Here is a 27765-nt window from a genome sequence, read left to right as displayed (position 1 = left end):
CAATACATGCACAGTATAGCAGGTTCCCTCTCAGTGCAGCCAGCTGGATGAGGTTTACTGATCAAACCATGACACAGAGATTCTACATTCGGGTAAACCAATCTACAAGAAATGACACAAAAATAAAAATTATAGGATCCGGTTCAGGTGAGTTTGTGATTCAACAGTTTTTATTTATCATCCGAACAAACACAAAAACATAACAAAGAAGCAAAAGAAAGGGAATCGCATACAGTTAAAGTCCTTACATTTACAATTACACATATGGGGAAAAGAGGAGAAAAAGAAACTCTATGAGGAAAAAGAAAAAACTATCTATTCACCCACAGATTTAAAAAATAAACTACAAGAGTGAACTCTCATCCTTGGTGCTCACTTCCTAATTACCTGGGGCCACCTGAAAACAGCTAACAGTAACAGTTTATCACATAGTTTATGCTGCAAGTAAGTTAATGTTCATTCTTTTGAAAGTAAACCAAGAAGAAAATATCCAAGGTCCTTTTGGATCACATTCTTAAAAATATTACTCAGTACTTGAGATATAGAACTCCAAATTTTTCGATTAATTTGCATCCCCAAAGGTAATGGACAAGGATACCAGTTTCATTTTTACACTTGATACAGAAGGGGGAAACCTGAGGTGTAATCTTATGCAAAACATTAGGAGCTAAATATAGGCGGTGTAAATTTTTGTATTGGGGTTCTCGTAAGCGGTTGCAAGTAAAAGTAGATGTAGCTATGTTAATGGCTCCTTTCTAAGCCTCCTCTGTATACTGATTATTAAGATCCCCCTCCCATAACACTCAGTGTGCTGCTACTATGAGCATATAGTAAAGAATAAAAGGCAGAAATAAAATGAGTTCTGTCTTTTTGCTTAATAAGAAACGTCTCCAAATCATCATACGTAGCTGTTTCTGCAGATTGTGAAATTTTGGAATGAACAAGATTAGATTGATTAGCTGGAGAAAGTTATTTCTTTTTGTTACAGACAACTAGGCTCCAAAGTTAAGAAGGTGAAGCAGACCAAGAGTCTAGGAGGGAATCAAAATTGAGATAACCATGTAACCACTTCCATAAAAAAACGGGTATGGCCTGACCATTTATAGAAAATTAAATTTGACAACCTATGCCTCTCCTATGTGTAGGCAATTGTAAGAGTCTAATTTCTAATCCAGGTTTCTTCCATGTCAGATATATTTTGAAAAAACTTTTTCTATATCAGAAACATTCTGGGTTATCCATAGAGGTAGCATTTGTATGGGCTCAAATTGTGGTCAGAAATATTTTGTACTTGTAAATCAGTTTTGTATGTGTAAAAGGAATTTGTGTGTAAAAAAGATTTGTGTGTTGTTAAATATATATTTTTATGATTATATTGTTTTATGCATTTTAATAATAAAGGCTTGTAAAGCAAGGCCAGTTTTGACTCATAAACCAAGTGCTCAGCCAGACTGAAAAACAGGAAGTTTAGTGTAGAGCTGCAGGGGCATATTAATAAAATACAGGAAACCAGACAGAAAAAGCGGAACTAGTAACATACAAGTACTTGTTTTTTTGAAACTATGTGTGACGTGTAAAGGACCAAAATAACACCTATATGAGACACATTTTTAGCTTCTAAATGCTAGAGCTGGCTTTGGGCTGTGCAGGGCTCTCTCTTCCGGAAGATGATTGAATAAAGGATCATAAATGTTTGACCACTCCTGAGTCGGGTTTTCTCTGTTCTATCATGGGGATCAAAGAACCGGGTTTAATAGTGTCGACTTAGCCAAAAAAGTACGTGTGAAACTCTGCACTCAAGTTTCAAGTTAAAAGTATGAATTTTGACCCTATTTTTCTTCCTTTCATCTGATTGGCCAATGTCATGTCAATCACAAATGTAACTATCCAATCAGAGAATGGATGGGTTTGGCTGTCGGAGGGGCGCTTTTTGGAACTGCCAATCCACACAAAAAATTTTTTTACACACACACAAATTCTTTTTACAAGTACAAAACTGATTTAAAGGTACAAAATACTTATGACCACAATTTGAGCCCATACATTTGTACTGGACATAACAAACAAGGGAGAATATTGATTTTAATTAGGATCACATGGCTCCTAAAGAGAAAGCAGCAAATTTTGCCATCTGTCCAAATCTTTTTTTTTCCCCAATGAGAACTGGGGACAAGTTCAGTTTCCATCGGTCTTTAAGAATTTTTAGCCCAAGGTATGTGAGACCGCAAGAGGACCATTGAAAATTGCAAATATCTGTCAGAGAGTTAACCTGATCACCCAGCAGCATAACCTCTGAATTCCCTAAATTAATCCTGTAATCAGAAAACCAGCTGAACTTACATATAATAGACATAATGTCGGATATTGATAGTTCTGGTTTTAATAAGAACAACAAAATATCGACAGCATACAATCCAGTTTTATGAGTTGTTCCACCCACTGTTATGCCCTGCATATCTTGGCGAATGGCCTCAGCAGAGGTTCAAGTGCTAATGCAAAGATGCCTCATATCTCTTTTGTAGTGGGAAATGGTAAATGGCCTGTATTTGTATAGCGCTTTGCTAGTTCCTAAGGACCCCAAAGCACTTTACACATTCAGTCATCCACCCATTCACACACTGGTGATGGCAGCTACATTGTAGCCACAGCCACACTGGGCCACACTGGACAGAGGCGAGACTGCCGGACACTGGCGCCACCAGGCCCTCTGACCAACGGGTGAAGTGTCTTGCCCAAGGACACAACGACCGAGATTGTCCAAGCCGGGGCTCGAACCGGCAACCTTCCGATTACAAGGCGAACTCCCAACTCTTGAGCCACGAGAGTTCGCCCCAACGATCGGGAAGGCTGATGATTGTACACCATTTGTTATAACATAGGCTTGTTGAGGTTTGTAGATAGTTTTAATCCATCCAATAAAACCCTTGCCTAAACCAAATCTTTGTAATACGGTAAAAAAAAGTATGTCCACTCGATTCTGTCAAATGCCTTTTCAGAATCTAAAGATATAACATAAGCCATATAATTTGTCTGATTCGAATATTGTATAATATTTAACAATCGTCTAATATTTATAATTGAGAAATGATTGTGGACAAAGCTGTTTGATCAGGGTTTATAAGCAATGGGAGAATGCCCTCCAGTCTCATCGCTAATAGCTTAGAGAGTAATTTAGAATCTACATTGATGAGGCTGATTGGCCTATATGATCCAAACCCATCTGGTGATTAATTTTTATTTAAAATGAACGAAATATTAGCCTGTCTAAGTGTTGGGGAAAGACATTCATTCTTAAAAGAGTCTAAAAAATATCCGTCAATGATCTGGCAAGAAGATGATGTAGTTTTTTTAATAAAATTCTGAGCAGAAACCAACAAGTGCTGATGCTTTTCCCCTTAAAAGAATTGATAGCAAGTGGCACTTCCTCCTCAGTCACTGGCGTATTTAATGCTTCCCTTGGATTCTCTGATAACGATACAAAGAGTGCTTATCTAAAAATCCTGCCATCTTCCTATCTGTGTTACTACACTCTGATGAGCACACGTTCACTTAGAACTGCATTGTGGTATATGAACTAATATTACCCCTAAGATAGGCTTTGGCATTCATGATTTATTCAGACTGCTTGGCTTTATTTATTTCCCTTAATACATACAAACATTTTGCTTTTCAAAGTCTGTTTAATGAACTAAAGCAGCGGTCCCCAACCCCTGGTCCTCAGACCGGTACCGGTTTTTATCGTTTACTTGGTTTTCCTTGGTCTTTTCACGTGCGTTATGAATAAATTTTCTTTTTTTCGGTACCGGTACTAGTTTTATTTTGTTGTATTTATCCGCGACACCTTAAAGGCCGGTCCATGAAAATATTGTCGGGCATAAACCGGTCCGTGGCGCAAAAAAGGTTGGGGACCGCTGAACTAAAGCACTTAATTGTAACACAGATAAAAATCAGGAAGGGAGAAAATACTTTGCAGCTTTTAAATGTAAAATCCTGTACTAGTCACTGCAGGAACTAGTGTGAAATGATTTGGAGTTTTGAAAGAAATGGATTTAAGAACAGGGATTACCAAAGCACAAGTTTAAATGTGAAAAACCATTCAAATTTAACTGAGGTAACACATAAGATAAATAGATGAAAAACAAGTTCATTAAAAAAAAAACTAAGAAAGTTGAAATGAAAGAAATTGATGTATATAGCCATACACTGATATTTGGTACAATATAAGTTTGGTTAAAAACAAAAACAAAAAACATATTCACACAGCATTTATATTACTTTAAAAAGTACAACTACAAAACACTATTGTGTTCTAATTGAACAAAGATTAACATTTAACAGGGATAGAAATTTAGAGCATTAAATCCCTCAGGGGAGAAAACCTTGATTTTCATGTCTATACTTGCAGATTCCCAAATTTAAGATCCAGGATTATTCACCGCCGGTCCAGAAATCATAGCTACCTCATAACATCCAAGTGTGACATCAGCTGCACTCTTTACAGGAGACTCTAGATGAACTCTGTGGAGCCTGATCTCAAGGTTTTTAAGTCTGACCCTGAAACCAGAAGAGGATCTTTCTGTCTCTTCAGAATCATTGTGATCCAGTGTTTTCAGTCCTGCATGATCACGCTGATGCCATTGGTCACAGCTGAAGTTCTCTTCCATGTGTGTACGTTCATGAAGGTTATGACTGCTCGATCGTGAGAAGCTTCTGTCACAGTGTCTGCACTTGTATGGTTTCTCTCCTGTGTGGACTCGTTTATGCACTTTAAGCTCACCTGCAGTGGTGAAGGATGACCCACACTGGTCACAGACGTGGTTTTTGACTCCACTGTGAATGAGTACATGCTTTTTTAATGCACTTGATGTTGGGAAGCCTCTCCCACATTCTTTGCAGTAGTTCATTTTGTCTCCAGTGTGTCTACGCTGATGTATTTTTAGGCTTTGTTGCCGACTGAAAGTTTTTCCACAAAGGTCACAACGAAAGTCTTTCCCACCACCACAGTGACGACAGGGTTGAGAACTGGATCCATCTGTGTCGCTCTGCTTCTAAACAAAGACACAAAGACAGTAAGTCAGGGAATTCCTTCAACATTTTTAGAACTTTTATTGTCATTGTGCAAATTCTTGCACAGCGAAATTGGGTAGCATGTGGAAGGGATTAAGCACCATCACAGATTACAAAGCCAGAGACACTGCGCCGATCAACGCAGACTCTGCATTTACCAATGAGCTGAACGCGTTCTACACCAGTTTCGAGGTTAGCCAGGTGGCTAATGCTAACTACTGCCTTACATCAGAGGATGGTGACGTCAACGGCAAGGGACCGGTGATCCGTATCGTAAAGCACGCCGTCCATGCGTCGCTGAGAGTGAACACAAGGAAAGCGGCTAAGCCAGACAGCATCACTGACCTGCTGTGTCTGCTCTGTGGACCAGCTAGCAAGTAAGCTCACTTCCATTTTCAGTGAGTCCCTGGCAAAGTCTGTGGCCTCCACAATCATCCCTGCGCCCAAGAACAACAAGCCCTCATGCCTGAATGACTACCGGCCAGTTGCACCGACTTTGGTGGTAATGAAGGTGTTCAGAGGCTGCGGAAAAACATCATCTCCTTCTCCACCACAGATCCACTCCACTTTGCTTACCAACCCAACAGATCCACAGAGGACATCATCGCCCATATCCTGCACACCACTCTCAGCCATGTGGACAGGAAACAGGGTAACTATGTGTCTATACTTTAGACTGCGTGGCCACTCATAGCTCCAATACCATTGTGATCTACTGACGACACAGTGGTGTTGGGTGCCATCTCCAACAACGATGAGGCGGCCTACGTGGAGGAAATGAAGAATCTGTCATTGTGGTGCCAGGATAACCACCTCCAGCTGAACGTCTGCAACACCAAGGAGGTTGGTGTAAGTATCCCAGTGTCCACATCTCCTCAGATATGACATGGTCTGCCCACAAAAAAAAAGGCTAGCCAGCGCCTGTACAACTTCTGACAACTGAGGAAGTTCGGTGTCTGTCCAGGGATCCTCAGAACTTTCGATTCAGCCCCTGTGGAGAGCATCCTCACACAGAACATCTCATCCTGGTATGGGAACGGCTGTACTAAGGATGGCAGATTTATACATTAGATCGCTGCTGATGGACTGCTCTCCTCTCCATACAGGACATTTACAGCAGGAGATGCTGGTCCAGAGCAGCTCAGACACTGAAGGACCCATTCCATCCCAGCAACAAACCGTTGCTCCACGCCATCCAGTCAAGAACAGAGAGACTCAACACCAGCTTCTGGTTCAGGACATGCAGGCTAAAATAATTCTTCATTTTTGCATCCAGTTTATTTAAAACAAAAACAACTGTATCTAAGCAAAAAGTTATATCATGTTCTTCATAAATACACATGAAAAGTTGCAAACAAATCGGTCTCACTCTCAATTTAAAGTAACAATAATTGTTTTAAGTTAGTAAAGAACATAATAAGTCATCTAACACTGGCCAAATTGTAGCAGTCTTAACTATGGAAGAATGGGGAGATTGTGACTAGAGAAAAGTTATTACTTACTGGTTTTATGATTATGGAAGAAATAAATAATAGCTGAGACTAAAACCCAATAAGCACTGCTTTTATATGCAGTAGAATTACTAAGGAGTTATTACAGAAAGTTAACAAATTGAATGAGCAGAGTAGTTCCAAACAGTCAGGCTAAAATTAAAAGATAAATACATACCTCACAGTAACTGCACTTGTAGAGTTTCTTTCTGGTGTGGATCTCTTGGTGGAGTTTCAGGTGACGTGGAGCTTTAAAAGCCTTATTGCACAGGTCACATTTATAAGGTCTCTCCTCAGTGTGGGTAAACATGTGGCTTTGTAAGTGTGTGGCTGTTGTAAACAGTTTTCCACACTGATCACAGCAGAAAACATCCTGTCCGGTATGAATCCGTACGTGAATATTGCGGTACCCTGGCGTGCTGAAAGTTTTCCCACAAATGCCACAGCTGTACGCCTTAATTCCAGAGTGGGTAACTAGATGACATTGTAAGTTGCTACTTTGAGCAAAAGTTTTACCACACTGATTACAGCTGTATGGTTTAACTCCACTGTGGATGCTTTTGTGTGTTTTTAAGCTTCTAGGATACGTAAAAGACTTTCCACACAACTCACAGCTGTATGCTTTAACTCCACTGTGGATGAGTTTGTGTGTTTTTAAGCTTTCAGCATGGGTAAAAGACTTTCCACACAAGTCACATCTGTGTGCTTTAACTGCACTGTGGATGATTTGGTGTGTTTTTAAGCTTCCAGCTTGGGTAAAAGACTTTCCACACAACTCACAGCTGTATGGTTTAATCCCACTGTGGATGAGTTTGTGTGTTTTTAAACTTTCAGCTTGGGTAAAAGACTTTCCACACAACTCACAGCTGTATGGTTTAATCCCACTGTGGATGAGTTTGTGTGTTTTTAAGCTTCTAGGATAGGTAAAAGACTTTCCACACAATTCACAGTTCAATGCTTTAACTCCACTGTGAAGGAGTTTGTGTGTTTTTAGATATCCTTTCTGGCTAAAATATTTTCCACACAACTCACAGCTGTACGCTTTAACTCCACTGTGCATGAGTTGGTGTCTTTTTAGGCTTCCAGGCTGGTTAAAAGACTTTTCACACAACTCACAGCTATATGGTTTAACTCCACTGTGGATGAGTTGGTGTGCTTTTAAGTGTCCTTTCTGGGTAAAACATTTTCCACACAAGTCACACCTGTACGGTTTAACTCCACTGTGGATGAGTTGGTGTGTTTTTAAGCTCCCAGACTGGGTAAAATCCTTCCCACACTCTTCACAGCTGTATATTTTCTCTCCCGTTCTTCTGTGAGGTTTGTCGGCCTCCTGAGAGGGCTGACTTCTTGCTCCATGTTGGTCCTGCAGTGACAGAGATACAAACAGAGGCAGTGAGTGAAATACAGTCGTGGAACAAACTGAAACTCCATTAGTGGAATCAAAGATGTCAACAAACACACTGAAGGTGTGTTACCAATTCAATTCAATTCAATTTTATTTATATAGCGCCAAATCACAACAAAAGTCGCCTCAAGGCGCTACATAGATACAGAGAAAAACCTGTATCTATGAACAATCATATGACCCCCTATGAGCAAGCACTTTGGCGACAGTGGGAAGAAAAAACTCCCTTTTAACAGGAAGAAACCTCCGGCAGAACCAGGCTCAGGGAGGGGAAGTTCATGAAGTCATTACTAGTTAACGTTAAAGGGATGGTTGGCTCAACAGAGCTCTGACTTTTTGTCAGCCTGGCTACAGTGTTGAAGAGAAACCTGGGGTTGTTCTTATTTTCTTCAATCAGTGACGAATAGTAAGATGTTCTGGCTTTGTGGGGGGCTTTCTTATAAAGCAACAAACTATTTCTCCAGGCTAAATGACGATCCTCTAAATTTGTGACTCGCCATTTCCTCTCCAGATTACGAGTCATCTGCTTTAGGGTACGTGTTTGAGAATTATACCACGGAGTCAGGTACTTCTGATTAGAGACCTTAGTTTTCACTGGAGCTACAGTATCCAGAGTCATACGTAGTGAGGAGGTGAAATTATTAACAAGATAATCGACCTCTGTTGGGGTAGCGTTCAGATAGCTGCTCTGCTCTATGTTGGTACAGGGCATTGACGATAATAACAGTGGGTGGATTATATTCTTAAACTTAGTTACAGCACTTTCAGAAAGACATCTACTTTGATAAAGTCTACTCTCCACTGCTGTGTAATCAATTATTGTAAATGTAAATGTTATCAGGAAATGATCAGACAGGAGAGGGTTTTCAGGAAGCACTGTTAAATGTTCAGTTTCTATGCCATATGTTAAAACAAGATCTAGAGTGTGATTAAAGTGGTGGGTGGGTTCTTTTACATTTTGAGAGAAACCAATTGAGTCTAATAACAGATTAAATGCTATGTTGAGGCTGTCATTTTTAGCATCTACATGGATGTTAAAATCACCCACAATAATGATTTTATCTGAGCTCAGAACTAAATTAGATATAAAGTCTGAGAAATCAGACAGAAACTCTGTGTAAGGCCCAGGTGGACGATAGATGATAACAAGTAAGACTGGTTTCTGAGTTTCACAGCTGGGGTGGACAATGTTAAGCATCAGGCTTTCAAATGAATTAAAAGTCTGTCTTGGTCTTTCGTTAATTAATAGGCTGGTGTAAAAAATTGCTGCCACACCTCCCCCTCGGCCTGTGCTTCGAGATTTCTGGTAGTTAGAATGACTCGGGGGTGTTGATTCATTTAAACTAACATAATCATCCTGTTGCAACCTGGTTTCTGTAAGGCAGAGTAAATCGATTTATTGATCAATTATTAAGTCATGTACTAACAGAGACTTGGACGAGAGAAACGTAATATTTACTAATCCACATTTCACTGTTTTACTCTTTGGTTCAGATGTGGATACTGTATTGTTCTTTCTTTGTAATTGTTTATGTTTAAGTTGTTTGTTGCTGGTTTTTAGTTTGTTTTTTGTCTTTTTGGAAGCTGACACAGTCTCTATGGAGATGGGTTTTTGGGGGGGTAGCAGGAGGAGATAAGCTGCAGAGAGGCGTGTAACACTGCAACTCTGTTTCCTGGTCCCATCTCTGGATAGTCATATTTTGGGGGGTTTAATAAATTTGTCCATATTTCTAGAAATGAGAGCTGCTCCATCCAAAGTGGGATGGATGCCGTCTCTCCTAACAAGACCAGGTTTCCTCCAGAAGGTTTGCCAATTATCTATGAAGCCCACATCATTTCTGGGACACCACTCAGACAGCCAACAATTTAAGGAGAACATGCGGCTAAACATGTTACCACCACCTATGTTTTTTTTTTTTTAAACATCCAGCTGTGCACACAGTTTCAATAACAGTGTAACTGTGATATTTTTCTCACCTCCTGTGTTGAAGTCATTGTTTCCTCTGTAGTGGCTGAGCTGAGTCCAAATGACTGAAACTGTTCCTCTGCTGCTCCACCAGACTCTTCTCCTCCTGTTACTCAGCTGGGACACAAAAAGTATAGATATGTATTTTATCCCTGACAAGAAGAAGCAGAGCACATAAACATTACTACACTCCTCAGTGACAACAATACCTATGAAGCTTCAAGGTGAAACCCCAGAAGCAACTACAAAAAGAAAGTCATCAGCTGCCTACAAGAACTTGAAAGGGAAAAAGCCACTGAGCTCCCTGCATACCACCACCTTTACCCAGGGGATGCTGCACCCTGTATATATGGACTTCCATAGATACACAAAGAAGGAGTCCCACTCAGACTCATTGGTAGCAGCATAAACTCAGCCACCTACAACATTTCCAAGCACCTCATCACCATCCTAGCTCCCCTTGTGGGGAACACACCCCATCACATCAAAACTCTGCTGACTTCACCAACAAGGTCCACAAACTTACACTTGATCCAGATGAAACCAGAGTGTCCTTTGATGTGGTCTCACTTTTCACTTGTATACCTCCAACCGAGGCAGTGGAGACTGTCAGGAAACAACTACATCAAGACAGCTCCTTACAAACCAGAACCAGCTTCACCCTGATCAGGTCTGCACACTGTTAGACCTCTGCCTTACCACCACATATTTTAAATACAACGAGGGTTTCTACAGACACAAACATGGATGTGCTGTGAGCTCCCCAGTGTGTCCCATTGTAGCCAAACTTTACATGGAGGAAGTGGAAAGAAAGGCTCTTGGTTCTTTAACAGGAAGACTAGACTAACTTTTTGCCAAGGTTACACTGGTGCGCCTAACTTTTTTTCTTAGGTGCACCAAAATTTTTCAACCACATTGTTGAACACCGCAGTTTTAACTGTGACTTTTTCTTTAAATTGCTGTCCTTACAGACAATATTGATTTGTAAATGATTAACTACCAATCTTTTCAACACAAAGTTCTTTATTTGGAGCACCGCTCTACAAGAAAGATATGTTACTGAAAAAGTGCTTGTGCTTAAAGTGCTTTGGCAGTTTTAGGTAATATTGTAGACAATGTTAAACTTAGTCATCACATCGGCCTCCTCCGACGACCTGTTTGCTGCTGCCTGCCACTGAAAGGCAGTGTGGAGTTGGGGCACTTGGACAATGCATTTATCACAACATATAATTGTTTTCTGGATACACTGTGCTTTTTCAGCGTTTCAATTCGAGTCACGAATACAGAATTGCCGGGCATGGTCTTTCCACACTCACGAGAGTAAACGCTATGATATCTCGTTGTGCGTCCACTTCAGTGTGAAAGATCTTTCCAAGCATGTATGAGCAGGAAAAGTTTAAAGTTATGGCTGAACTGTCCCAGGCACCTTCTGTTGCTCTAACTACAAATGGGTGGACCTCCAGGGCAGCGGAAAGCCACGTGACCATGACCGCTCGTTATATCACAGCGGAGTGGTAGATACAAAGCCCTGTACTGCCCTATAGATTACATTAGATTAGATGAAACTTTATTCATCCCTCGGGTGTGTTCCTCCGGGAAATCCAGTTTCCAGTAGCACAGCACCGACAGAAGTTGCAGAATGTGAGCAGAAATATACCATATATACACATATATAAATACAGAGAATACAAAAGGGATAAAAAGAATAAATAGGAATAAGAATACAAGGGAACGGCACATTTCAAGTATTGTGAGTCTATTACATCGTTGGATATTAAAAACTATTGCACAGTGAAAAGGCACTACAGCTTACTTGTTCCTCCCTCCTTTGTCCCTGTTTCCCCTCCCTCTCCCCTCCAGCGAGGAGTTAAACAGTCTGATGGCGTGTGGGACTTTTTAAGTCTGCTGGTCCTTGACTTTGGGAGAAGCAACCTGTCACTGAACAGACTCCTCTGGTTGTTTATGGCCGTGTGCAGAGGATGCAGAGGCTGCCCAGCCTGGTCCATAATGTCCATATTGCACCTTAATTTGTTTTTATATAAGTGCGTGGAATGAGTCTTCAGTTGAATGTTTTTTAATAGGCAGAAATACTTAAATAAGTAAATGGCGAGTCACATTTTTGTCTTTTTTTCTATTTTTGATGATCCAAAAATTGATCCGATCCGTGATTTAAAACCGTGAGACTTTTGATCCGTTGCACCACTAGTAAACGGAGTGCATTATGTTGTCAGCTTTACTGTATCACAGCCAGGGAAACTGGTCAAGCTACTATTCGAAATGTATTCAATTTCCCCCTTTTACTGTCAGTGGGCTGTGGCTCGGAGTCAATCATACGTTGCTCATTATTTGATGCGGTCTCTGAACCAGTGTTAAACATAAGCTGAAAGGTTGATGGCTCCGTGTCAGAGCACTGGCTATGAATTTCAAACAGATCAGGCCTTAACTTAATGAAAAAGTTATCAATTGTTCTTTTCATCTTTCCTCATCACCCACAGCTACATCCAGTTCTTTCGGGCCTAGATTTCTATAATCCATTTGATTCTGATTCAGCAGGTCTGGATTTGATTCAATTCAATTTTGACTCACACAGTCAGAAATATTATAATTCTGGTCATTTATCAGTATCGACATTTGTGAGACGTCATCAGAGGTGTAAGCATTATGGCAGTCAAAGTATTTGAGGATAAAACACAGGAAAACATGAAGGAGATTCCTCTGGCTTTTTACAGCAGATAACCTGTTTTAGCTGTTTTGTGGTTGTTGAAGTAGTTTTGTGAGTTTCAACCTGAGATTCTGGCATTTCTGGCAAAATATATTCATATTTCAAAATCCATTCACAATTTAATAAATAGATATAGATATTGCATTGTTCATGCTAAAATCAATTTGAATCAGTTTTGAATTGATTTTCTAAACCCACCCCAACTCACACACCAGGGTGAGTTGGGGTGGGTTTAGAAAATCAATTCAAAATTGATTATCACTTCAAATAGAAATGAGGCTGTAGAGGTTTGGTGCAGGCAGAAAAACAGCTGCAGGGACAATGAAAAGACTTTTCTGCTCCAACTTCTCCCAGCATGCTGAGCTAATGATTAGTTGGTGTTTTTCTCCAAACACTCTCTCACTCTTCTCTCAACGTGTTCACAATAAACTGTGAACAGACACCGAGGAGAGCAGCAGAAGACCTCATCCAGGAGCTAAACTAAACATGAACTGAACTCACAGTAAAGTTAGCTCGGTGCTTACCTTTAGATGAGCCCACAAACCGAGAGAAACTCCGCGATGAAGCTGGAACTTTTTTCCAAACACAGGAAACAGATCAGGGAGCAGAGACCCACGTGGTTCACGCTGATCTCAGCTACGATCAGGACGTTGGTAGTGGTATATGATCGATGCTTCAGTTTGTTTCTCTATTTACTTCCGTTTCGTGAAAAAGCAGCTCTCTCTGCTCGACTCCTCTCCCGTACACACATTTTGCTCCGCCCCCTTCTTCCTGCTTTTCTGTTATTATTCTTGCAAACAGCAACGCAGTCAGAGGTCAGAGCGGGAAAGAATATCCAGGTCGCTCATTTAGTGCTGAAATGAAGTTTCAGTCATACCTGTAAACTAAAAGCTGACATTAAAAATAATATATTTATATATATTATGAAATCTATCCTTTCACAGGGTAGAAGGGGGAGTGGACGCTGGCACGTTTTGGCTGCCGCTGCTGACAGACCACGTGACTTTCACGCATTGCATTCTGGGTGCAAGTGGCAAAAAAATCAAAACACTGCATCAAGCTAGTATTTCCAGCACCGGTAATCATTAATTCTGCAGATTTAATCCCTACCTGCATTTTATTTGCCCCAAAAACAGTGATGTACAAAACGACGGAGAACACGGCAGGTCCGTACAAAGACAGACGTGACGAAAAGGCAAAACAAAGTACGAGGAAAAATTAAAGGAGTGAAAGGGTCAGACCCATATAAGCATACAGAGTGGAGTAAGGACGTTAGCGTGCTGCCCGACTGTCATCACGCACGCAATAAAATGCAAGTAGGGATTAAAACCACAAAAGGAGCCAGCTCGCATCGTTCACGGACATGACTTCACATTTTCAATCTCTATTGCTTAGTGTAGCTACAAAAGTTTGTTTTTATTCTCTTAACCTAAACTGTCTGCCTTACCAGTTTGGCTGGCCTACTTTTGGACATATCACTGTCAGATTAGCATCAGCTGTTAGCCACTGGGCTGTTTTCGGATAGCCGGTGTTCTGGGAATCGATCCTACCTGGAAAAACATTTTACCCAATGTTTCTGCGCAGACGTGGCGCATGCGCACAAAACCAACGCCAAATTAACTTCTTTTTCTCTCACCCATCCGGAATACTTCTTAAGGTTATGGTTATAGTATAACATCATGCTAAGGTGCTGTTCTTCCTTCTGTGCCATTGTAAGGTGACCTTGAGGGTCTTAAAGGCGCCTATAAATAAAATGTATTATTATTATTATTATCATCATCATTATTACTATTATTAAAATATGTTAAATTACCACTTTTATTAGAATTGAACAATCCAACTTTAAATTTCAAGAATAAAGACGTCTGAACATGAAAACAGTTTTTATTTTTCGAGTCAAATCATTCTTATTTATGTAGCACATTTAAAACAGCAGAAGTTAACCTAAAGTGTTTTTCGGACAACACATTCACATTCCATGTCTACAAAGATCACAGTTTCAAAATTCACACACATCATGAAATGTTGATGAAGCATGGTGATTGTGACAGAGCAGTGAACTTCATAATAACTTCATACTGTCACTGGGTTCAAATTAAAGGAGTGCTCACAAGAAATCATCAGAGTATCAAGCTGTGACATCATAAACATTATTACTTAAATTTTTTTTTTAAAGTAACACCTTTTGTAGTATTTAGTTACTTTTATAATATTGTAAATCAGTTATTAACTCAGTTACTTTTTTGAAGAAGTAACTATAACTAATTACTTCTTCAAAATAACTTGCCCAACACTGAAAACAACCCGATGAGATCCATGCCAGTGCACACAAACTGGACCTCCACCAATGGTAACAGGCGCAGAGGTGGTTTTGGAAAGGTTCTTTCTCTCTGATTGTGGAATAAAAGTATGAACATGTATTTATAAGTTACACATGTGTTTGAATCCTGCAGCTTATGGTAATGTTCAAATAATTTTATCATCCCAGTGTTTTCAGTGTGGGAGAAAGTACTCAGGGCCTTCAAGTTACACACTATGAAAGGCAGCAACAAGTTTAATGTTCAGAAACCTAAAGTATGTATCAGCAGCAGAATGGAGCTAAAAATAAATGTTTGTTTCAGTTCTATGAAGCTTTGAGTATTTTGGATTAGTAGCACTGCTGTGTTTGTTGCATCATATTGCTGTAATTGTTTATATGCTTTATATATTCTGAGGTAAGTTGATCTATAGTGTTACATCATATTCTATAAGGATGTTATGTGTTTGAATACTTTCTGCCCAGTTTGACCCATTTAGCAGAAGTCAGTCTGTTTAAGGCTCTGATATCTATTCTGTATGACTTAAAGCAGTTATGACATGGTCTGATTTTCTCACCCAATAAAAGAATATTTCATATATCAGTCTACTCTTCATGTTATCAGACACAGTTTTCACAGCTCGTACATTTGTTTTTACACATATATGTAAGCACTGAGCCAAATGTAATAATGACAACATATTAAACGGACAATATTTGTCTCTTATATATAATACATCTATACATCTAAGGTGATGGGAAATATGAATAACTGCAACTTGAATCTTTACTGAAGCTCAGTATTTGACACAGAGTTCACTCACATGTGCTGTACCAGTGTACCTGCACATGTGATGTGACAATAAAAGTGATTTGATTTGAGAGTTCAAGTTCACTGCTGTAATAACTAATAATGATTAATATAATAACTATAATATTGGCCATATCATATTTACACTGACTTTAGTCTCATGAACAACATTAGCTAATTGTTATTTACTAGCTAATCTTAAATGACTGTTCGGTACAGAAATGAAGCCCAACAATCATGTTTTACAGTCCTGTGGTCTCAGCCTCAGATACTTATCAAATCACACAAAGCTCGTCTAAAAACAAACAAACAAATGAACAAAATATGTTCTCCTTCATTTCTGTCAACCACACGTTTTCAGCTATGATGGTTGCTAGGCAACCTGGGCAGCACGACGGAGGCTAGACCGTCCCATTTCACAAGCCTCGCACTTCCGGCCTTAGCGGTCTTTGAGTACGCGGCCCTTGTGGACCGTTAAGGCTGCAGAACCTGAATTGGGATACAGCCAGAGAGAAAGAGAGCCAGGGACAACAACATCACATTAGAAAGCTATAGTAATTATCAAATCAACTATTTTCAGTTGCAGATGATAAAGGATTCAGAAAGTTTATTCATGCAGGCCTATATCACAGAAAATGTGCATCTTCTTTTCTTTTGCATATTTTAATTCATATTTAATTGTGTTGTGGTTTGCAGTGTTTTGTGTTGTTTCACTTTAAATGTGTTTAAATGGAAAAAGTTGAAAATGTAAATAGTTAAAAGTTGAAATGTAAATAGTTGTTTTTTGTATTATATGATTTATTTATTACATTTTATGTGGAGTGAATAAATAAAAGCATATTTACAATGGCCCCTAGAGACAAAGCACGTACAAACTCCAAACAGAAGTGCTCCAGGATGATAGGTGCAGTGTTGAGCTTTGTTACCTAGTGGCTACACAAGCCAGGAAGTTCCAACAACCGGATTTGGTGTGTGGTAGTAACAGGTGAACATTTTTAATTATAATTATTTGAATATATGTGAGTGCTTGTGTATAAATACACAAACAATACACATATGTTTTCAATTGTGTAATTTAAGTGATCTAGGTAGCTCTGTTTTGGAAGTTCAGTCAATGCTAGACATGTGTTTTGGAGTTTGTACGTGCTTTATCTCTAGGCGCCACCGTATATATTTATATATAAACATATATAAATAAAACCACGTTTTGTTTTAAACATTAGTAATTCCTTTTGTACATAATGTCATATCATTGTTAATGATAAATTAATTAAAGCAACAAAACAACCTGAAGAGCCAGTTGGGAGCCGGTAAGCTGGTAATCTTTTTAGTGAGCTGAGCCAAAAGAGCCAGTTCTCTAAAAAGAGCCGGAATTCCCATCACTACTTTGTTGCCACTGTGAATAAGAGGTTACACTAACTCACTGCTCCATCTTCTGGTACAAACTGGTATTGCATGAAAATAAAGCCCAGAGAACAGAGGCGATTTTTAACCCCACTTGAGATCAGTTCATGTTTTTTTTAATTCACTTGGTTTGGGGAAGCCTCTCCCACATTCTGTTTAAATTAAGTCATAAATATATTTGAAAAATAATTCTGCGTTCTGATGGACTCTACATTCAAGATTCAGGAAGTTTATTGTTCATATACATCACAAAAAACCAAACGGTTACTGAGAGCCATGAAATTCTTCCTTTGCAGGTTCCCTTCAATGTGTGTAATCTCATGAAGTTTACAATGAGCCGATTGTGGGAGGCTTCTGTCACAGTGTCTGCACTTGTATGGTTTCTCTCGTGTGGACTCATTTATGCACTTTAAGGTCACGTGCAGTAATGAAGGATGACTGACACTGGTCACAAAGGTGCTTTTGAATACCAGTGTGAAGGAGATAGTGCTTTATGGTTAATTGCTTTTTTATTAATTGACTTGATGTGGGGAAGCCTCTTCCACATTCGTTGAAGTAGTTCATTTTGTCTCCAGTGTGTCTACATTGATGTGGTTTTAGGCTCTCTTGATGTTTGAAATGCTATGCACAAACAACGCAATGACACACTTTCCCACCACCACAGTGATGACAGGGTTGAGAACTGGATCCATCTGTGTCGCTCTGCTTCTAAACAAAGACACAAAGACAGTGTAAGTCAGGGAATTCCTTCAACATTTTTATCCTGAACATCGCCTGAAATAAAGAGCATCTTTGCCAGTCTCCAATTACATTTTACCGTTTACATTATAACGCTCAGCTTACTGGGCGAAAATGTCTCTTAATTTGTTGGAAATCTACTTAATGGGAAGATTGGATGTTAAACCCCTGGATGCTCTACTCTGCATGCCACAAGATAATAACCCCAAGGTACTCTCTAATGGATCCATTGGACTTTGAATGTTAGATAGATGAGACAAGGTTTAAAACTTTACTTTTTTCCAAACATCAGTAAAGTTTCAGGAGATTTGTGTCAGAATTCTCTGAGTTTTCATGTCTCATTTCACTTTGAAATTAAACTAAATGCACATTGTACTTCAAAATAACTGCAACTGTAAAAAGAAAAAAATATAAATACATACCTCACAGTAACTGCACTTGTAGAGTTTCTTTCTGATGTGAATCTGTTGGTGGACTCTTAGGGAACGTGGCTCTTTAAAAGCCTTTACACATAGGTCACATTTATAAGGTCTCTCCTCAGTGTGGGTAAACATGTGCTGCTGTAAGTCTTTGTGTGTCACAAACAGTTTGCCACACTGATCACAGAAGCAAAAATCATTTTTGGTGTGAATCCGTAGGTGATTATTTCGGTGCCCTGGCTGGCCAAAGTTTTTTCCACAAATGTCGCAGCTGTACGCCTTGATTCCAGAGTGGGTAACTTGATGGCTTCTTAAGTGGCTACTGCGCGTAAAAGCTTTACCACACAACTCACAGCTGTGTGCTTTAACTCCGCTGTGGATGAGTTGGTGTGTTTTTAAGTGTCCAGGTTGGCTAAAAGATTTTCCACACAAGTCACAGCTGTATGCTTTAACGCCACTGTGGATAAGCTGGTGTGTTTTCAAGCTTCCGAGATGGGTAAAAGACTTTCCACACAAATCACACCTGAACGGTTTAATTCCACTGTGAATGAATTTGTGTGTTTTTAAACTTCCAGCCTGAGTAAAAGAATTTCCACATAAGTCACAGATGTATGGTTTAACTCCACTGTGGATGATTTGGTGTGTTTTTAAGTGTCCAGCCTGGGTAAAAGATTTTCCACACTCAGCACAGCTGTACGATTTAATTCCTCTGTGGATGAGTTGGTGGGGTTTCAAGTTTTTAGGATGTCTAAAATCCTTCCCACACTCATCACAGCTGTATTTTTTCTCTTCCTTTCTTCTGTGAGGTTTATCGGCCTCCTGAGAGCGCTGACTTCTCGCTCCATGTTGGTCCTGCAGTGACAGAGATACAAACAGAGCTTTTTTTAAAAACAAAAAAACATCCAGCTGTGCACACAGTTTCAATAACAGTGTAACTGTCATACTTTTCTCACCTCCTGTGTTGAAGTCATTGTTTCCTCTGTAGTGGCTGAGCTGAGTCCAAATGGCTGAAATTGTTCCTCTGCTGCTCCACCAGACTCTTCTCCTCCTGTTACTCAGCTGGGACACAAAAAGTATAGATATGTATTTTATCCCTGACAAGAAGAAGCAGAGCAAATAAACATTACTACACTCCTCAGTGACAACAATACCTATGAAGCTTCAAGGTGAAACCCCAAGAGCAACTACAAAAAGAAAGTCATCAGCTGCCTACAAGAACTTGAAAGGGAAAAAGCCACTGAGCGCCCTGCATACCACCACCTTTACCCAGGGGATGCTGCACCCTGTATATATGGACTTCCATGCACAAAGGATTGGATTGGTAGCAGCATAAACTCAGCCACCTACAACATTTCCAAGCACCTCATCACCATCCTAGCTCCCCTTGTGGGGAACACACCCCACACATCAAAAACTCTGCTGTCTTCACCAACAAGGTCCACAAACTTACACTTGATCCAGATGAAACCAGAGTTTTAAATACAACAACGGTTTCTACAGACAGAAACAGGGATATGCAATTAGCTCCCATGTTTTTACTCATTGTAACCATCCTTTACATGGAGTAAGTGGAAAGAAAGGCTCTTTGCTCTTTAATAGGGACAGCACCTAACCACATGATAGGGTGAGTCAAGGTTTGAAAATGGTTTCACTCAAAATCTCTGGTGATAACGACTCACGCTTTTTCCACACATTTGTTCTTGCGTTACGAACAAACGCAAAAACGCAGAAGGTGAGCTGATAGTAAGAGGGTCATCATCTCACAATGCATTAGGATTCTCAGACCTAAGTCATGGTTTACTTGATGCCTGCAAACAGGCACAAACTGAAACTCTCTAAGGCTTTTGTAAAGACACTGAAGCAGTGGACTGATGAGGCTGTGGAGAATCTGCAGGTGTGTCTGGACTGCACCGACTGGGAGGTTTTCAGGATTGTTACCAACAGTTTGGATTATGTTACAGAATAAACATATATTCTTAGTGCTTATTTTCTGATTATATTGTTTTATGTATTTTAATAATAAAGGCCTCTATAAAGCTGTGAGAGAGAACTAGGTCAGAGGGTAATAGGTCGCCTTAGCAACAGAAGCTTAAGTTAGTGGAAGTTTAAAAAACAGGAAGTTTAGTGCAGAGCTGCACAGACATATTAATAAAATACAGGAAACCAGACAGAAAAAGTGGAACTGGTAACACAGAAGGAGTTTTTTTTAATTGAAACTATGTGTGACGTGTAAAGGACTAAAATAACACCTACATGATGCGAGAGATTTTGCATCTGGCTTTTTGGGCTGTGCAGGTCTCTCTCTTCTGGGAGATAATTAAATAAAAATTATAAATATTTTGAATAACTGAGTCGTGTTCTCTCTATTCAGTAAGAGAATGACAAGAACCAGATTTAATAATTATTATAGAGACGCTGTGATAACCTTTGACGTCAGCTTCTGTGAGTTAGAATAATGACCAGCTCTGGTTTACAGCTAAGCCAAAGGAGGCTGGAAAAGCAGGAAGTGTTTCAGGGTGGGGACAGAGACAGTTTGAAAGACTCTAAGTTCCAAAAACTGTTTTCAGCTAATGACTCTGCTTCAGTCTGGAAAACACTCCGAAAGTGAACCAACCACAAGCCTGAAGACTCCACTCCACCAACAACTCCCCCACTTCAGACTTTCAGTTGTTTACGAGCACTTCACTGACCCTCCAAGTGAGGCCTGTAAATCTTTGCCTCCAAATGCTAAACGTTAACATGAAAATTACACCTGTTTTTACAGGCATGTCGAAATTTGGGATATGCAGGACTTCAGCTGGTGCAACATCATCAATGATGTGACTCAAGCCCCTGGCTCTTACCACAAGGATGTGTGGTAGCTCTGCAGGGATGGCAAGCTGAGAGCTAGACTACCCTTTGAAGGGAAAGGAACCTGTGCATTAGTTTCTCTGCTCATGCCTTTCAACTTGTTCACACTAAAAGACTTTAAGCAGTTGCCCCAAACCGTAAGGAGTGGGGCATAGAAACTAGAAACTGGGAGTTGTCTTCCCTAAAGTAACACTGATGTATTAGCAGAAAAACACTATTTACTGCATCTTGAGTAAATATTATAAAGGAGTGTAGCATAAACAGGAGTGCAATGACAGAAAAATGTAGCAAAGTTGGGCAACACTCTTTTCAGAAAGCTGAAGGAATGCATCTCTCTGTCTTCATGTCCGTCATGTCTTTTTCCTCCGGCCTTGTTGTGACTCCTCTGCCATCCATTATCCAAACCACGGAGAGAATCATGCACAGGTAGACCATGTAACTGTTTCTGTAAGAGCATCTCACACATATCTGTTCCCAGGATAATATTGTGTATGCCATTGCTTCCTTGCAACTAAATAAATACATTGGAGCTTGCTGCTCATTAGTGAATTTCTAGAATTCTAATACGACAGCAGATTGCTCTAATCCATTTCCTGTTATCAATTCAAACAGGAACCACGGACATGCTGTCCACGGTTGAAGGAAAACAAATTCGCACCTACATCAAGTATGGTTCAACATGCTATGGCTATTCATGGTGCCTTTAGGTGCACCTCATAATTTCAGCAATTCATACTCTTAAAGACATAAAGTTGTTTAAAAGAATATTTTAGGTTAATTTTGATTTGCTGGAATAAATTATAAAGTTAGTTAATACAGTATCATAACCAAGCTGTTACCAACTATTAAGCCTGTATTTTTCTCAAAGCTGTCTTCAGGAATGTGAAATTATTACATCCAGAAATTACAAGAATTTGCACATTCACGACTGTAGCAGCATATATTCAAAGATTCATAATTAAAATCACCTTGAGGTGACTGTTGTTGTGACTTGTTGCTGTATAATTGAAATTGAATTCAAATAAAATGTTTCCTGCAAACCTTAAACATGTTCTCTTGTACACTTGTGATCATTTTCAAATTGTATGGCTGTAAAAATGTGACATTTTCTCCCAGAGTCACAGTATCAGCCCATTCCCCTGTGTAGAGGCAAGTATTTGAAAATCCACACCTTTTTATTTTTTTTATTCATTTATATTTTTTACACTCCCAACCAGTATTGTTCGGCTCAGTCACTGGGTACATTTCTGATTGTTTTACATCTTGTTAAGCATCTCTATTAAGGGGTCAAAGGTCTCTCTCGTACTTTCAGTGCTGCCAAATCTGGATTTAAGTCCTCACTGCACTGTGTGTGTCTGTTTCCTGATTCAGTAAAACACATGCAGCTCTCCCAAAATGTGATAGCATCACTGTTTTTTGTCCTCCTCTTCTCCATGTATCTTATCAGTATACAAGGCTCACACCAATGCTAATAGAAAATGTAATGTTAGTGTCGTGTTAATCAACAATGTCTGTGAAGGTTCTCAGTCATTCAGGTCATCGTAATCGAAGGAGCTTAGAAAGAAAGCGACCGGACTTCTTGAAGACGTTTTACCTCTCATCTGAGAAGACAGATGATAATAAAATTATAATAAAAACGCTAAGAATTATATGTCATTTTAGTCTCTTTAATTGTCCTTAACTAAAAGCACAACAATAGAAACAAATGCTCAGAAAACACAAGTCTTGAGAATAGAGGCTCAAATTTGATCCTATAATTGAAAATACTATAATATAATAATTATTATTAGCTATAGATGTTGCAAGTTTAAGGGATACATATACAGCAGGTGGAGAAATACTCTTTGCTTTTGGTCCTCTTTGGATGCTGACTGTCTTTTGTTCTATTAAAAGTATTTCGACAGACACACAAAGCTGGACATCTTTTGTTCTGAGTCTAAGAAGGTTAGAAAAAAGTGACTGAAAATGTTTCACCTCTCATATATACAGTGTCAGTCATTTATAGTGACTTCATGTTCTATGTGAGGTAACTTGTTTGATGCATATTCTGAAATTTGATGTTTGAGAATACTGTATATTGTCATTATTTTTGGTTTATTTTGAAAAGTCTCAACAGGATCTTTAACTTTATTGTGAAAGGGTTATATGAAAAATAAATAAGCGGTCGGCTGAGCCACACGATGGTTCTTTGCTGACGAACCGATGCGTAATAACAGTCGCTTATCCGTCCGTAGTGTGGTTATTATCATTAATATTGCTGCTATTATAAACCCCAGATCGACAAAAACAACGTGTTCATCCACAGCACCTGGACATTAAAGTTATTGTGACCCTGATACTGCAGCAGATCGCTCTGATTTCCTGTTATCACTTCAAATAGAAATGAGGCTGTAGAGGTTTGGTGCATGCAGAAAAACAGCTGCAGGGACAATGAAAAGACTTTTCTGCTCCAACTTCTCCCAGCATGCTGAGCTAATGATTAGTTGGTGTTTTTCTCCAAACACTCTCTCACTCTTCTCTCAACGTGTTCACAATAAACTGTGAACAGACACCGAGGAGAGCAGCAGAAGACCTCATTCAGGAGCTAAACTCAACATGAACTGAACTCACAGTAAAGTTAGCTCGGTGCTTACCTTTAGATGAGCCCACAAACCGAGAGAAACTCCGTGATGAAGCTGGAACTCTTTCCAAGCACAGGAAACAGATCAGGGAGCAGAGACCCACGTGGTTCACGCCGATCTCAGCTACGATCCAGGAGACAAGGGTGGACAGATCGATGCAGATATCGATCAGGACGTTGGTATGGGTATATGATCGATACAGTTTGTTTCTCTCCTCTAAGTTCACTACTTTAATCTCGTTTCATGTAAAAGCAGCTCTCTCTGCTCGTCTCCTGTCCTGCACACTCACTGTGCTCCGCCCCCTTCTTCCTTCTCTGCTGTGGTTCGTTGCTGTGCGGTCACTGCGCACACGTGGGGTGCGTTCCATCTCCTCTCTCCTTTTCCTAGCTTCTTTTCCTTGGCCTCTATAAAAACGTCGTCGTGGAAAAGAGACTCAGGAAAAGAGAAGAACTGAAAACTACATTGAAACTACAATGTGCAGAAGATGCACTAGAAAACAAACATTTCACTTTGTCACAATGTGTTCTAGACCAGTTTTTTAGATTAGATTAGATTAGATTAGATTAGATTAGATAAAACTTTATTAATCCCTCGGGTGGGCTGCTCCGGGAAGTTCGGTTTCCAATAGTACAGCACCGACAGAAGTTACAGAATGTGAGCAGAAATCTAACATATATACACAGAGTATACAAAATGGATAAATAGATTAAATAGGAATATGAATACAAGGGAATTGCGCATTCCAAGTATTGAAGTCTATTGCACTGTTGTATATTAACAAAAAGTATTGCACAGTGAAGTGAAAAGGCACTACAGCTTAGTTTTTCCCCCCTCCTTTGTCCTCCTGTTTCCCCTCCCTCTCCCCTCCAGTGAGGAGTTAAACAGTCTGATGGCGTGTGGGACAAAGGAGTTTTTAAGTCTGCTGGTCCTTGACTTTGGGAGAAGCAACCTGTCACTGAACAGACTCCTCTGGTTGTTTATGGCCGTGTGCAGAGGATGCAGAGGATGCCCAGCATTGTCCATAATGTCCAGCAGTTTCTTTAATGTCCTTTTCTCTGCCACTGTCACCAGAGTGTCCAGCTTCATGCCGTCCACAGAGCCAGCCTTCCTGATCAGTTTATCCAGCCTGGATGAGTCCTTCTTTGCTGTGCTGCTCCCCCAGCACAGACTGGTAAAAAAATCCTCAGGAGCTTCCTGCAGATGTTAAAAGACCTCAGCCTCCTAAGGAAGAACAGTTGGCCTTGGGCTTTTTTTATACAGGTGCTCTGTGCTGCATGACCAGTCCAGTTTGTTGTCCACCCACAGCCTGAGGTACTTGTATGTGGTGACCACCTCCACCTCCTCTCCCTCTATCTGAACTGGCCGTGGACCTGCTCTGGACCTCCCAAAGTCCACAACCAGTTCCTTATGGAGGTCAAATAAACAAGAACAGCTTGTGAAGAATATCTTCATTAAAAAGTTATAATTTGGGGTCAGATTTACTAACGTCTGCAGCAAATGAAAGACTTCTTCTGGTGTTAAAACACTGCTGGATTTACTGGGGAGGCTCAGTGTCAGTTTGTGACTCAAAGGTTATGGCATATGTATTTTTAAGTGTTTCACTTTCAGAAGATTTAAATGAGTCACACAAATGTGAATTACACAAAATTTCACATAGTATATTTCTCCTAAAATGGCTTTTATTCATTGGCTCACTGATTTAGGAAGGTGTTCATCGAGCAGCAGGGTTAGACACTGTTTTGCCCTACAGTCAACATTCTCTAAGGAGAAAGAGCATGCATGGATGTAGGTTATAGGCACTACTGAGATTTTTGTTTATAAGGCAGGTAACTTTGACCAGCTAAGCCACAGTGTTACGTGTTATACAGGTTGTTATTGCTGGTTTTGACTTAGTAGTGTAAACAGGAAGAAGACTTAAACTTAGATGCTGCAACTGGCAAAACAGTCACTTGGAGGACTCAATCAAATGGACTAGTTCAGAAGGTTAAATGAACAATGTGCAGTGGTCTGAAAATAAAGAATGTTTGAAGACAACAACAACAAATCAACTCAGGTGTAAGAGCTTCTTTAGGTAAGTCTAAGGGGGAATACATTGCTATGAAGCAGGGTACCAGGAGGTAATGTGCACAGGAATCAAAAACTCCCCTCTTTGGTTGGCTGTAGCTCAGGTGGTAGAGCAGGTCATCTACTGATCGGAAGGTTGGTGGTTCAATTCCTGGCTTCCCCTAGTCTGCATGCCAAATATCCTTGGGCAAGATATTAACCCCAAATTGCTCTCCAATGCATCCATCGGAGTATGAATGTGTGTGAATGTCAGTTAGAAAGCACCTAGGAAAAAATGTGCTGGTGTGAATGGGTGAATGCACAAGTTGTATAAAGTGCTTTGAGTGCTCAGAAGAGTAGAAAAGCACTATATAAGAACCAGTCCATTTACCATTTTTCCACAGGATAACTTTCTATTAATTCTTTTAAATTCTTTTATTAAAAAAATGAATGGAAATGAGATTTATTAAAAATGTCATTTCCAATAGAGACCAGGCATCATGGCAGCTAAAAACACATGCACCAAATAACAACATAATAATTAAAACAAATACAATGTTCCATACATCCCAAAAGTTTGAGTTTGTTCATCTGGATGTAACGTTTTCAGTGGCAGATATATATATATATATATATACATATATATATATATATACATATACATATATATATATATATATATATATATATATACATATATATATATATATATATATATATATACATATACATATATATATACGGTGGCAGATATATATATATATATATATATATATATATATATATATATATATATATATATATATATATATATATATAAAAATTCCCTGCTTGCCCCTGTGGGCGGTCAATCCTTTGAGCTCGGGTCCTCTACCAGAGGCCTGGAAGCTTGAGGGTCCTGCGCAGTATCTTAGCTGTTCCTAGGACTGCGCTTTTCTGGACAGAGATCTCCGATGTTGTTCCCGGGATCTGCTGGAGCCACTCGCCTAGCTTGGGAGTCACTGCACCTAGTGCTCTGATTACCACGGGGACCACCGTTACCTTCACCCTCCACGTCTTCTCGAGCTCTTCTCTGAGCCCTTGGTATGTCTCGAGCTCAAAAGCTATATATACACATCCTGCCTCAGAGTGATGCTGAAAAACTAGTTCATGCATTTAATACCTCCAGGCTGGACTAATGTAATTCATTATTATCAGGATGTCCTAAAAACTACATGAAAAGCCTTCAGTTAATCCAAAATGCTGCAGCAAGAGTACTGACAGGGTCTAGAAAGAAAGAGCAGATTTCTCCTGTTTTGGCTTCCTGTTAAATCCAGAATTGAACATCGAAATCCTGCTTCTCAAATACAAGGTCTTAAATAATCAGGCCCCATCTTATCTTAATGACCTCGTAGTACCATATCACCCTATATTCGCTCTCGCACTATTGAAAAGTAGAATGGGGGGGAGAGCTTTCAGTTTTCAGGCCCCTCTTCTCTGGAACCAGCTTCCCGCTTGGATTTTAAGATTAGGCTTCAAACTTTCCTTTTTGCTAAAGCATATAGTTAGGGCTTGATCAGGTAACCCCGAATCCTCCTTTAGTTATGCTGCAATAGACGTAGACTGCTGGGGGATTCCCATGATGCATTGAGTTTTTCCTTTCCAGTCACCTTTCTCACTCACTATGTGTTAACAGACCTCTCTGTATTGAATCATATCTGTTATTAACCTCTGTCTCTCTTCCAGAGCATGTCTTTATCCTGTCTTCCTTCTCTCAACCCAACCAATCACAGCAGATGGCCCCGCCCCTCCCTGAGCCTGGTTCTGCCAGAGGTTTCTTCCTGTTAAAAAGGAGTTTTTCCTTCCCACTGTCGCCAAAGTGCTTGCTCATAGGGGGTCATATGATTGTTGGGTTTTTTCTCTGGATGTATTATTGTAGGGCCTACCATAAAAC

The 27765-nt window shown here is 39.8% G+C and overlaps 3 protein-coding genes across 4 annotated transcripts in view; all 3 read right to left on the bottom strand.

The window, feature by feature from the left end:
* Nucleotides 1-27765, bottom strand: part of LOC146511875 (uncharacterized) — a 68022-nt gene that overhangs the window by 14422 nt on the left and 25835 nt on the right. The gene's annotated exons all lie outside the window — the stretch shown is intronic.
* On the bottom strand, nucleotides 1566-10039 carry LOC146511879 (uncharacterized). Its single transcript, XM_085171726.1, has 3 exons — nucleotides 9940-10039; nucleotides 6736-7920; nucleotides 1566-5048 (listed from the first exon to the last, which is right to left on the bottom strand). Exons 1-3 carry the CDS (start codon nucleotides 9955-9957, stop codon nucleotides 4416-4418), a joined length of 1836 nt encoding a protein of 611 aa, XP_085027852.1. The 5' UTR covers nucleotides 9958-10039; the 3' UTR covers nucleotides 1566-4415.
* On the bottom strand, nucleotides 14532-19446 carry LOC146511878 (uncharacterized). 2 transcript variants are annotated; one of them, XM_085171810.1, is made up of 3 exons: nucleotides 19263-19446; nucleotides 18322-19146; nucleotides 14532-17869 (listed from the first exon to the last, which is right to left on the bottom strand). In XM_085171810.1, the coding sequence occupies exons 1-3, from the start codon at nucleotides 19287-19289 to the stop codon at nucleotides 17783-17785; spliced, it is 939 nt and encodes a 312-aa protein (XP_085027936.1). In that variant the 5' UTR covers nucleotides 19290-19446; the 3' UTR covers nucleotides 14532-17782. The 2 variants fall into 2 exon arrangements, with proteins under 2 accessions (XP_085027936.1, XP_085027935.1); XM_085171809.1 differs by having other exon boundaries at nucleotides 18322-19170; nucleotides 19272-19442.

This window comes from Neolamprologus multifasciatus, chromosome 9 (genome assembly GCF_963576455.1).
Source record: "Neolamprologus multifasciatus chromosome 9, fNeoMul1.2, whole genome shotgun sequence".
NCBI lineage: Eukaryota > Metazoa > Chordata > Actinopteri > Cichliformes > Cichlidae > Neolamprologus > Neolamprologus multifasciatus.
The sequence above is the reverse complement of the archived record's forward strand: the minus strand, read 5'-3'. Positions and strand labels throughout refer to the sequence as shown.

Excerpts from the sequence above, each read along its gene's own strand:
- LOC146511878 (XM_085171809.1), bottom strand. Across the intron at positions 17,870-18,321 it reads ACAAGTGCAGTTACTGTGAG|AAGCAGAGCGACACAGATGG; the intron begins GTATGTATTTAT and ends GTCTTTGTTTAG.
- LOC146511879 (XM_085171726.1), bottom strand. Across the intron at positions 5,049-6,735 it reads ACAAGTGCAGTTACTGTGAG|AAGCAGAGCGACACAGATGG; the intron begins GTATGTATTTAT and ends GTCTTTGTTTAG.